Source organism: Grammomys surdaster, unplaced genomic scaffold (genome assembly GCF_004785775.1).
Source record: "Grammomys surdaster isolate TR1022 unplaced genomic scaffold, NIH_TR_1.0 129, whole genome shotgun sequence".
Lineage (NCBI taxonomy): Eukaryota > Metazoa > Chordata > Mammalia > Rodentia > Muridae > Grammomys > Grammomys surdaster.
The window spans coordinates 16,161,298-16,173,419 of record NW_021604587.1 but is presented as its reverse complement, the minus strand read 5'-3'; the positions used below and the strand labels follow the sequence as shown (position 1 = coordinate 16,173,419).

Here is a 12,122-nt window from a genome sequence, read left to right as displayed (position 1 = left end):
ATGCAGATAAAATGCTCATACACATAAAATTAACTGATATGTTAACAACTGAATACACTCTAGAATCAGTGTAGTGAGTGTGGTTGTCAATACTGTATTGTTTACTTGAAATTTTCCAGGAAAGTAGAGCTGAAGTGTCCTTCTAACCCAGCCCCGATACATTCAACATGGTAACCACACAATGACGAATGTGTTAATTAATCTTACTGTGACAAGCATTTCATGCTGGATATCAAATCACTTTCACTGAGGTATAATTGATAAAAGTCATGTTCACTCATGGATGACTAGGATACTAGGCATGGCTGCTGGTTTCCTGTACAGTTCCTGCCAGCGTGCCTTCAGTTTTAAAACCTGTAAAGTTGACTTACACATTTATAAAGTATGTATTAGTAACGTGTAACTTATACAGAGTGAGTGTACATGTGTGTAACTTACATGTGTTTTTGAATCATAAGCAATGACAGCTTTAGGGGCACATGTTTTGGTATTGAATCACTTTTTAGGGAAGGTAGCAATGGCGATTTTACTCAAGTTCACTTTTGAGTAGCATTTGTTTACACTCAAGCATCACGGTAACTCGTTCAGGGGCATCACAGACTTGCAGATAGAGTCTTGTACTCCTCCTAGTGAGAACTGTAGCATGTGAATCAGACCCATTTCCACAAAGTACAGCACGAACTGCCAGTTCCCTTGCAGCTTGCTAATGTTTGTTGGGTAGTCTATGCATCCTGAGGCCTACTGCCTGCCCGGACCCCATTTGTCTCTTGTCTATGTCACCAACATCTCTGTGACATCTATGTCACCAACATCTCTGTGACATGCAGTATAAAAGTCTGACACATTTGGGAAACATCATTAAAACCTTGCCTTGGTTGTTTTCTTGTTCTAAAGAACAAATTATGGTAATTATTTATCCTTCATGGCCAGGTTTCCAGGAAGACAATTCTTCCCCTTTGCATTAGTCAGGATCTCCAGAGAAATTGAGTCTGTGTGTGTGTGTGTGTGTGTGTGTGTGTGTGTGTATGTGTGTGTGTATTGTATGTGTATTATATGTGTGTGTATTGTATGTGTGTGTATTGTGTGTATTGTATGTGTGTGTTGTATGTGCATATTGTATGTGTGTGCGCGTGCGTGTGTGTAATTCACAAGATATCAGATGAATAACAGGACAGAGGCACAGGGAAACGGGAGTGGCAGGCCATGTCTGCCATATCTACAGCCACTGCATTCACTCAGCCTCTGTAATGCATATGGCAAATTCAAGTCTGCTTTTGGGAAATTTGTGGGATTATAAACAAGTAAATAAACAAGCAAATGCCTATTTTCAACACACAGTTGAGTCCAGTAATGTGGGATCTGCAGATAAAGGTCTGACTATATTTATACACACACACACACACACACACACACACACACACACGTCCAGTAATGTGGGATCTGCAGAGAGAGGTCTGACTATATTTATACACACACACACACACACACACACACGTCCAGTAATGTGGGATCTGCAGAGAGAGGTCTGACTATATTTATACACACACATACACACACGTACACACACACGCACACATGCACACAAATGGAGAAACTGTTTTAAGGAACTTGCTTATGTAGCCAAGGCTAAAATTTGAGTTGGAAGTACAGTACAGGTTGGAAGCAGAACTTCTTCCATGGAGACTCTGTTTTTTTCTAAGGCCACCAATTGCTTTCATGAGGCCCACCCTCACTGTGGAGGGTAATCTACTCAAAATCTAGTGATTTAAATGTTAATTTCATCTAAAACAAACAAACACTTCACAACATCAAGCATTTGACCAAACGTCTTGGGCCATGGCCTAACCAAGTTGACAACTGCCACCAGCCACCGTGCACTGACACCTTCAGCAGAGTGGAATTTAGATGTTAGTCTGAAGGCCAAGCTCCGGGAGACCACTAAGTAGGTACCACGAATGAAGTAGGGTCAGGTCCCCACACCCTAGTTTATAGTTGAGAAAACAAAGCATAGAAACTGATTCATGGACTTGACAGAATGGATTCATTCAGGCTCCTGACGAGCCAGAGTGACCTCAGGGTGACATCCATTGCCACTCTGAGGCAGGTCCCAGCTTCATCTAGCACACCAGTGGCCTTAACTCAAGACTCACAGGAAAACATGCTTGTTTTGTTTGTGGTCAGAAACAGTTAGCGGTTTGAGTGTGTCCCCCAAATTCACATGTTGGAAACTTGGTCCCCAGTGGTAAAAGGGCCTGGAGGGAACTCTGCTCTGATGAGTAGAATGAGCTCATGGAATCATGGGATATTTTAGGAGCAGCTTAATTGTCAACACAAGCTCTCAGGCTCAGTGGCAGCATGCATACTTGGCATGCACAGGGCTGAGTTCATCCCTGCCACCACCAAAACAGAACAAATGTAAAACCGAGCTCTCTCCACTATGTTCTTTGTCTTACCATGTGGCTCCCCACAGGCCCCACCAGACACTAACTCCATGCTTGGAGACTTTACAGGCTCCAGTACTTGAACTAGATAAGCCGACTACTCTTTGTAAGTTTCCTGTTCTCTGCTACTTTGTTACATAACACTAAATAGACTAAAAACATTATAGCTAATTCTGGGCACATTCAAACTGTATACCCTGGGGGAAGAAAACAGGCTTAAGGTTTCTGAGCCTTCACCTTACAACTAACCTCAGGAAGCACAGCTCCCCGCCTAAGACCCATAGATCAAATCCACAGGGACTCGCTTCTAAAAGTGCTTTATTTAAATAAGGTCTAAGACAGGTACATTACAAAAACATTAAAAGGTTACAAAACCATGACTCCCCACTGAGGCCCCATCCAATCATGGTAAGATGCCTAAGCACACTGATTTTCAGTTCATAACTGACAGTTGAACCAAGTCATGTACCATTCCTAATAGGCAAGTTATGACGAAGGAAAAACAGACTCCATCCAACTAAGAGGGAAAACTGAAGAAACACTGGTAGTAACCCCAGAACCCAGCAGCATGAAATTGAGGCTTCTTGAAAGTTCACAGCTTAAGCGCCTCTGTGCTCAGTTTAATGGGAGTAGGAGGAAGGGAGGGAGGTATACCTCCAAGATGTGGCGAACATTTTCAATTATGTCTGAAGGAAGGGATGTCACATCAGGTTTATAGATGCTCTCTCATCTGGCACAAGCCAGGCTTTACAGAAAACAGCCTAAGTAAGAAACTTTAAAACAGGCAGTGCTGTGGGAGTAAGCTAGGGCAGCCTCCTGCCTCCTCCCTCGCCCAGGGCAAAGCTTACTCCTGTGGGACATTAAAACTTCTTTGGTCACTGGACATACTTCTTCCTTGGAAATGTATCCCTAACCCCAAGTTCTGATGTTACAAAGCTTCAACTAAAATTTGGGTTTTGTTTTGAGGCTTTACTGTTGTTTCTGTCATTTTGAAGCACCAGCATTTCTTGAATGCTTCTTGCCATGTTTGTCCAGTTTCCTTAACTACCCCCCTGACATCAAATATACACTCAAAACCACAAAACACAATCCTTGCCAAGATGTTTTTTCAGATTTTAGAGGACCATCATATGGCACAGATAAAATGATAAAATTTCTTTATCTGGAAGTTTCTAGAAATAGTTGGGAAAGGAAAAGATTGCAAATATTTCTCCCCAAACCATCAGCATGTCTCAGACCAACATTTCAGTCTTGGGCTGTAGCCCTGTCCTGAGGCCATCTCTCCCCAGCCTTGGCTCCAAGCTGCATTTGTCCAGTGTGTTAGCAGTGTGCCCTTCAATAGTATCGAAGGCATGGCTGGTGTTTGTGCTTTGGACCTCTTTCCAACTCACACTGCCACCCGCTTTGACGCATCACCTCCCCACTAACACGGTCACTGAGAAAGTGAACCTGTGCTCTATTTCACCACCTCACTCAGACCAAGGCTGGTGTTCTCTGTCACTTGGCCACCTTGTAACATAAGCCTTTGTGGGGGTAGGGGTGGGGGAGGGGAAGAGTCCAGATGCAGCCAAACCGCTTTTCACATGGTGGATTAGCACCCCCATCACCGCCTTACCAGTTAGTCTTTGATTCCTCAGGATTTCAGGTCTGTTGCACCCAATCACATAAACCCGCACTAATCAGACTTGGAGTTCAAAGCTGCGAGGAGAAGGGAGACCAGGGAGAAAATCTAGTCGCCACTCTAGAGGTCTGTTCTGTTGTGGCTATGTTAAAGGTTTCCAAAGTTCACGGGATAGTGTGGAGCTTGGGGCAGGTGTTAGGAACCAGGCCCTAACATTCTAAGTAATTCCTCTACCAGTGGACTACACCACAGCTGCTTGCTTGCTTGTTTTCTTCTGTGTGTGTGTGTGTGTGTGTGTGTGTGTGTGTTACTAGAGATTGAAGTTGGCTTTTCACACACACTAAGAAAATGCTCTCCCACTGGGTCTCATCCCCAGCCAATTTCCTAAAACTCCTGACCAGCTCTTTGGACATGAGAAGTGATCTCTAGGGAATGTGCCAAGATGGATTAGTCAACATGTACCCCAACTCCCTTTCTGAACCCCATTCTTTAAAAGCCATCTATCTTGGCAAAACTATCTTGGAGAGCCTGGCAACCTGACACCCAGAAATAGTCACATATTGACAATATCACAATGAGCTTTCATAAATCAGAAATAACTTCCCAGTTAGTGTGCTCTGTGGAAACCCCCCAAAGCTCCCAAGGGAAAACTGTGGATCAACACAGGCTCTGAACATTCAAGATAAAGAAAACTGGAAGAGAAATTATCCAAATCAAATTCTCTCAAATATTTGCATTCACAAAGCTGTTGTTTGTCTGTAATAAAGGAACCCCCACTCCCGCTCCCAGTGAGTTCAGAGTTTTACTGGAGTGTATGTTCATAAGGAAAGCTGCAAACCCCACTCCCCAGTTCTGTGCTTTTCTGTCTTTGGAGTCTGTGATAGAAACTAAGACCCACTGAGTTTCCATCCCCACTGCTCATGGGATGATGGCTTGTGCTGTCCCTCAAGAAGAGCAAGATTGTTAAGTGATACCCAGCAAGATGGCTGGTCACAAGCCATCTGTTTGAGGGCCCACCATGAGACCAATGCTGTGAGCCTTCTGAGGAAGGCGGAGGACAGTGACATTCCTCCACAGGAACAGGTCTGCTGCACACTGGTCAGGACCCCTCGGTCCCTCAGCTGCTAGGCTTCTAGAGCTTTCTAGAGAACAGGTAGGCAAGACTGTTGTAGCAAGACTCAGAGATGCTCACCTTGCTTGGTCGAGTTTCAGTGACAGCAGCAAGCCCATCCATCTGTCCAACCTCAAATGGCACAAGCCACACAGGTGACCAGCTACATGACAGCATCCCAAATGGAGGGCATACTGGGTCATCCCTGCCCTTTCTGCCAATGAAGCTGGTTCTAAAAATCAGAAGCATGGCCTCTCAAAAGCTAAGCAGGCACTGTCCTCTCTGCCCACATGCATGGAACTCCCCAAAGAGCTTCCCTATGTTGAGTGAACAACAGGACAGGTCTCCATTCTTGGAATCCATCTCCATGTATAATGTAAAGGAACTTGCAGGTGTGCAAAAGCTAGAAAGAAAAACAGGCAACTTCAAACACAATGCTCCGACTCCACATGGGGGATACTCTTACTGATGTGATTGGTGGGCTAGGCCTAAAGGCACCTGTCATCTCAGCTGGTGGCTCATAACCTTCCCTTCAGTCTATGAGTGCTTAAAACATTTTAAGTGCCATTTATCCCAGCACACACCTGGCCCGGGCACATGAGCAGGTCAGAGTGAATTGAAGTGGCAGCCGGAGAGCAGAAATACTCAGAAGCATCCACAAAGCCAAGAACGAAGGCAGAATCCATTCTTTCCAGGTATCCACGTAGGATAGGACATTAATTGTGCTTTCTACAATAACCTTTCCAGTGCAAAAACTCATAGACTCATTGCATCCGCCCCAAGGTGAACTTGCTTTTCCATTTCATTGGACTTGCCCCAAGGGTATGGGGCTGCCACTTGACTAATTCCTAAGGATCTCACGATCACTCATCCTTCTTGGCAAATGAGAAGAATCTCTGCTGTAAACCTTCAGACATTCCAAACGGTGAGCCTGCAGCCTCCTCTCCCTATCAAACACGGCAGATCCGTGTGGCTGCCGTTGGCACTGGAAGAGGCAAAAAGCCTCAGTCACTCCCCTGTTCTTCCTGCACAGGAATAGCATGTGTGCCAGCCTCATGGCACCTGCTGGCTGCTTGGAATTTAACCGAATGGAAGAATATCAGGGAGGCACGTGGACGTAATAAGTGCACATATGCACACTTGCGTATGTGTGCGCACACACATATACACGCTCAGGTTCGTGAGCATACGCATTGTGGGTCCTCCTTAGAATGAAAGTCCTTGAGAATGAAACAAATAGCAGGGATCCAGAGATGGGGAGCTGTCTGCTGCTTCTGTGTCCTACTGTAGGGAGCAGTGCTGGCTGCAAGGTTCGTGTGAAAACGTTTCTGTGGAGGTATGCCTAGCTTCCCATGGGTCTTCTCAGGTCAGCCTTGGCCCCTGGAGTGTCTGGATTGCCTTCACTGCTGTGGCTCAGATAGTCTCAGGGGTTTCTGCTATCTCCTCTAGCCTTTGCCGAATCATTAGCCGGAGCACGGTGTACCTGGGGACAAAAGCAGCCTGAAGTAGATGGCAGTCTGCAATATACCTCTTGTGCCTTTGCTGCCGGCCAAGCTTCACTGGAACCAACCATCCTGCCCCTTAGCTGTCATCGTTGGCCCTCCCACCCATTTCACATAGCTTCCTTCCCATGCCAGGATGACAGGAACTAAAGAGGTCAATTCCAAATGGGACTTTGTTTGTTTGTTTGGTTTGGTTTGGTTTTTCGAGACAGGGTTTCTCTGTGTAGCCCCAGCTGTCCTGGAACTCACTCTATAGACCAGGCTGGCCTCGAACTCAGAAATCTGCCTGCCTCTGCCTCCCAAGTGCTGGGATTAAAGGCATGCACCACCACTGCCCGGCCCAAATGGGACTCTTTTACACTGGTTACAAAGTGTGCAAATGGGGACTAGAAACTGAGGTTACCAACAGCAGCAGAGCCAGGTTCAGTGAGTGCTTACTATGCTGGAGATACTGAGCACAGTACTCTGTGGAGGCACTGTGCACAGTACTCTACATGCAGGATATCTCATGAACCTTCATCAAGGCTGGAACATACACAATTATCAGTATCTCATCTTTTGGGGAGGCTATCAAAATGGCATCCTCATATGGGTCTGCCTACACCAGTGCCTGCTTTTGCAGAAGAGGCTCTAACAACTACAGAACATGCAGTTTTATATCTAGTGGGTAAATTAATTTTCTGCACAAAGCTCATGAGCTGTGGCACTGCAGATGCTGGAGTGGGCATCATGGTACAGGGGCCAGTGGGGCATACCTCTCATGCTTGGATTTATACTACATAGCAAAAGCTATGTTCAACAAAAGCTACTGCCATACTAACTACTGATAGCAGCAAACATAGATTTGGATTTATTCTCCAGCACCAGATTAACAGCTATTTTACCCACAAAAGAAGGCCTATTCTGTGATTAAAATGAAATATCAATTCCACCCCAGAAAGAAGCTTTGCTTGAACCCAAAGGATATTTCCATAAGAGACACATCTAAAGAAAGGGAGGATGGGAAAATTTTCTAGAGTGGGCAGCTCAGGCAGTCACCATGATGCAGACCACCTTCCTAAGATTCCCAGAGCTTCTGTATCTTAGCATCCTTTGCCTGAACTCCTTTGTCATGTGTCCCAGGACCTGTGCTAACCCCTAAATGACCTCCAGACTTTGTCCTCAAATAACCTCAGACTCTGAAACTCATCTGAGGGAAAGCCAGCTTCCTGCTGGGAGTCTAGTCACGTGTCTGAGATAGCACCATGCCTTCCTTAGGACGGGACTTCTTCCAAAGGTTCGTGTGTTTGGAGCCTGGTGTCCATGTGGGGATGTCTAGTAATAGTCAAATTAATATAGGCTCACAAGACTCCAGTGAGTTCTTAAAATAACAAGTTGTTCTAAAAAGCTCAGCCCAAGTCCCTCTCTTGGAGAGCTTCCTGTGTGTACATATGTGGTTATCACGGTCTTACCATCTGCCATAAGGCCCTCACCAGAGCCAAGCAGACATGGGCTGTGTGTGCTCTTGAACTGTGAGCACAAGTTTCATTATGTGCTAAATAACCCTCTTTTCTTTTTAAATTACCCAGCCCCAAGTGTTTGGTTACAGAACAGACAATAGACTGGTATGCAGGAAAAGTGAACTCCCTGTCTCTAAATCCAGATTCCAAAGAGATCTTAAGCCAATACATTCTTTCCCAGAGTTTCATAAAAGATATTTTGATATCTCATATTCAAATAAGCAGCTAACACAAGAAGCAGGAAACAGAAAACCAGTGTCCATGACCCTGTCTGATGAGATCTGGGTCTGTCAGTGGGTACCCCTCTGCCCCAGCACCAGTCCCCACTAGCCAGTTCAACAGTGGCGCTTCTCCCTGGGCCCCTGAAGTCAGCCAGCACCCAGACACCATGCTCACAGTGGCACTTCTCACTGAGGCCCTGAAGTCAGCCAGCACCCAGACACCATGCTCACAGTGGCGCTTCTCCCTGGGGCCCTGAAGTCAGCCTGCACCAGACACCATGCTCACAGTGGCACTTCTCACTGAGGCCCTGAAGTCAGCCTGCTCCCAGACACCATGCTCACAGTGGTGCTTCTCCCTGGGGCCCTGAAGTCAGCCTGCACCCAGACACCATGCTCACTTGCGCATCAGCTTCTCCACCTCGCGGTCTTCTTCCTCCTGGAGTTTCTGAATGAAGCTTTTAAGGACTGGCATCTCAAACTTTATGTACTGGGCCACCTGGGGAGGGTGAGCAAATCTCATTGTTATAAAAGTTCTTTGCTATTGATCTCCTCAAGGCAAAAAGCCACCAGAAATCTATTTTCCCACTAACCCAGGATTTCCCCAGACAAGGACCAGGCCTCTGTCTATCCCAGGCTAGGTCACATCTGCATGAGGAGCTCTGCATTTACATGACTCTGTCTCATTAGTTCTCAATTTCCCTTTCATTGCTGTGGTCCACAGCTCTAGTGACTTCAAACAGAAAAGAAGTTTCTGCTTGCGTCTACCCAGAGGGAATGTGAAGAGTCATCATAGCCCAGCTTCAAGTCCCCAGTCTGTGGACGTCCAAATAAGCACTTGCTTCAGTGAAGTGGCAGGCTCTGGAGAGTTGAAGAAAGTCTTTCTCTTTCCCTTCCCAACCGGAACCTAGACCTGCTCTCTCCACTCTTCTAAGGGTGCTCCTGTACCCTGCCAGTTCCGAGCATCACTGGGTGGCTTGCAGAGGCCACTGGATCCCTACAGACTTCACACTCTAAATCTGAGTGGAGGCTTCAGGTGCGTTTCGGAGGTTAGGACTAGTTTCTTCTTTTAAAAATGATTTACAGATTTATCATGTGTGTGTGTAATGTGTGTGCATGTATAGGTGTATGTGTACATGTGTATTAATACAGGCACTCAAGTACTTGCATGCACCTTGGTGTGTGGGTCAGAAGGAAACCTTATCTTTCACCTTGTTTGAGACACAGTCTCTTTGCTGTTTGCCACTGCATGTGACAGGCGATGTGGCCTGAGAAAGGGGATTCCTAGGGTGTCTCCTGCCTCTGCCTCCCATCTCACTAGAGCACTGAAATTACAGATGCACGCTACTATAGCTATATATACTATATAGGTCCTGGGGATTCGAACTCAGGTCCTCACACATGTGTAACTCTTTATCCACTGAGCCATCTCCAAGACCCTGTACTAGTTTTTTTTTGTTTTTGTTTTTTTATGTTCCAACCACCTGCTCAGGAAGTCACTGCTCTTCAGCCAGGGTCTGAATAAGATACAAATTCGGCCAGAGTCTGACACAGAGCTGCTGCTACCAGATAGTAGAATCTTGAGAAAAACCATGAATGTTATATATAAGGTATTTGGATTTGGGTATGCATGTTACTGTATGAACTAACACCTGAGAAAAGAAACTCGCATGCAGTTACTATTCTTGGAGCTGAGTTCTTGGTATAAAGAGTATGCTCCGAAAGTCCTCAGAGCCCCAGCACTCTTGGGAGGCTCAAGAAAGTTATTCCTCTAACAATCCCCACAGGGCCCACCCTCAACTGGTATCAAAAGAACCTGGCATTAAAGAATGGCTGTAGGGGTTGTTCTGTAACCAGGAGGTCTCTTCCCACACTGTCGCTTCCCACCCCTACTGCTGAGGAAAGGCCACCAAGCAAAGGGGCTCACATCATAGGTGACCTCCTCCACCTGGTCCTTCTCCATCAGGAAAACTTTGGAGATCTGTTCACACGGGCCCTGGAGGATGCGGGCAATCAGGGGGTAGTCAGAGTTCTTCAGCTTCTGCTTTTCTGAAACAGAACCAGGATAGCCTGAGCTCAGCCCAAGACCTTCCTCCCCAAAAGTGGTGGCCAATTCAGGGGTCAAAATGGGCCAGGTGTCTCAGGAGATACAGCTGCACAAGTCAGACTATGTTAGGACAAACTATACGACATCTGTTGTGAAAAGTACCCCCCACACACACACACATGAGCACACATGAGCGCACACACACATACACACACACACACACTACCATACCTCAGACCTTCTGGAAGATGTCACTTGGGAAAAATGAGATATCTACCTCTAGAGAAAATCCAGTTAATTTCCTAAGAGGCAGTTAAGTTCGGGGATTTAGTGTTGTTGTCCACATGGCATTCTCCTGGGGCACATGTCACAAAAGCCCACCAGGCTTGGGGACAAATAACATTTGGAATTTTAGGAACTCTCAACAACAGAATAGAGGGTTTTGTTGTTGTTGTTGTTTCTTTTTTTATTATTTGGTTTGGTTTGGTTTTTGGTTTTTCGAGACAGGGTTTCTCTGTATAGCCCTGGCAGTCTGGAACTCACTCTGTAGACCAGGCGTTGTTGTTGTTTCTTAAACTTGCCATCTGAGTTAACTGGAGGATTTGAAGTGTACTGTGTGCTCTTCAGACTTACCTCCACTGGTGTGGACCACGTACAGCGCAAACTCCTCTGCCGAATTCTCAATCTGAATCAGGAGCAAAAGAAACTCAGTAAAACACCCCAGTCCTGAGCCATTCCCTCTGCCTCCACAGTGCAGAGCAGACTCTAGGCTTCTGCAGAGTGAAGGGCCTTTTAGTTACGGCCGAGGAGGTAAGCAGCAGACAGGGAGCTATCAATCGTGCCAGGTAATAGCAGCCGAACACCCTTCATCTGCACCGTTCAGGAGAAGACCGATTTCAGGTTTCAGTTTTTCAGGTTTGAAAATTTTGGCAAAAGCTTTGCCAGGTAATCTCTTCTACAAAATCCTGAGACCTGAGATGGTGGCCAAGCTACGCCATTGCTCAAGTTTCTGAGGTCGGTGCATTTCAGATTCCAAGCTTTTAGACTGGAGTAGTTAACACATACCGGCATGTAAAGCCTACATACTTAACATGTATTCACTTATCTCACACTATAACATCCCATAATACGTGGGCACCACCCGCCTTCTACACATAAGAAAGCTGGAGCCCAGAGAGGCTAAGGCAACTTGTCCCACTCAGCCATCTGGCACGAGGGCTCAAACTCAGAGCCTTGCACTCTAGGTTGCACTGGCTTCCATAAAAAATAAGACTACTCAAGTCAGTAAGACGGCTAACTGGGCAAGGGTGCAAGCCTGCCGACCTGAGCTTGATCTCTGGAACTCATACAAAGGTAGAAGGATGGAATCAGCTCTACAGAGTTCCCCTGCCTTCTGCATATGTATGCCCTGAGACACGTGCACCTGAACATACACATACACAGATAATAAATAAAAAATTATAAGCACAGGAATACGAGAGCTGAGGATATTTTAGCTCAGTGTGAGGACTTAGATTTGAGTCCTAGCAGAAAAATTTTTTTTAAAAAAACCCCTAAACATATAGATAAAAATAAAACTGTTTGGGGGTAAAAATAATATTAGCTGAGATAATACCTATAGTTCCAATCAGTCAGGAGGTTAAAGACACTTGAGCCCAGGAGTTTGACACCAATCTGAGCAAC

The 12,122-nt window shown here is 45.9% G+C and overlaps 1 protein-coding gene across 3 annotated transcripts in view; it reads right to left on the bottom strand.

The window, feature by feature from the left end:
* Positions 1–2,741: 2,741 nt before the first annotated feature.
* Positions 2,742–12,122, bottom strand: part of Rassf2 (Ras association domain family member 2) — a 36,687-nt gene continuing 27,306 nt past the window's right edge. For 2 of the 3 annotated variants that reach the window (XM_028757083.1, XM_028757091.1), the window contains exons 8-11: positions 11,073–11,124; positions 10,320–10,441; positions 8,794–8,891; positions 2,742–6,656 (exon numbers count right to left, since the gene is read on the bottom strand). In XM_028757083.1, coding sequence (XP_028612916.1) covers positions 6,587–6,656; positions 8,794–8,891; positions 10,320–10,441; positions 11,073–11,124 — 342 coding nt within the window. In that variant the 3' untranslated portion in view covers positions 2,742–6,586. The remainder of the gene's footprint in view (positions 6,657–8,793; positions 8,892–10,319; positions 10,442–11,072; positions 11,125–12,122) is intronic. The other variant, XR_003709939.1, reaches the window with a different exon arrangement.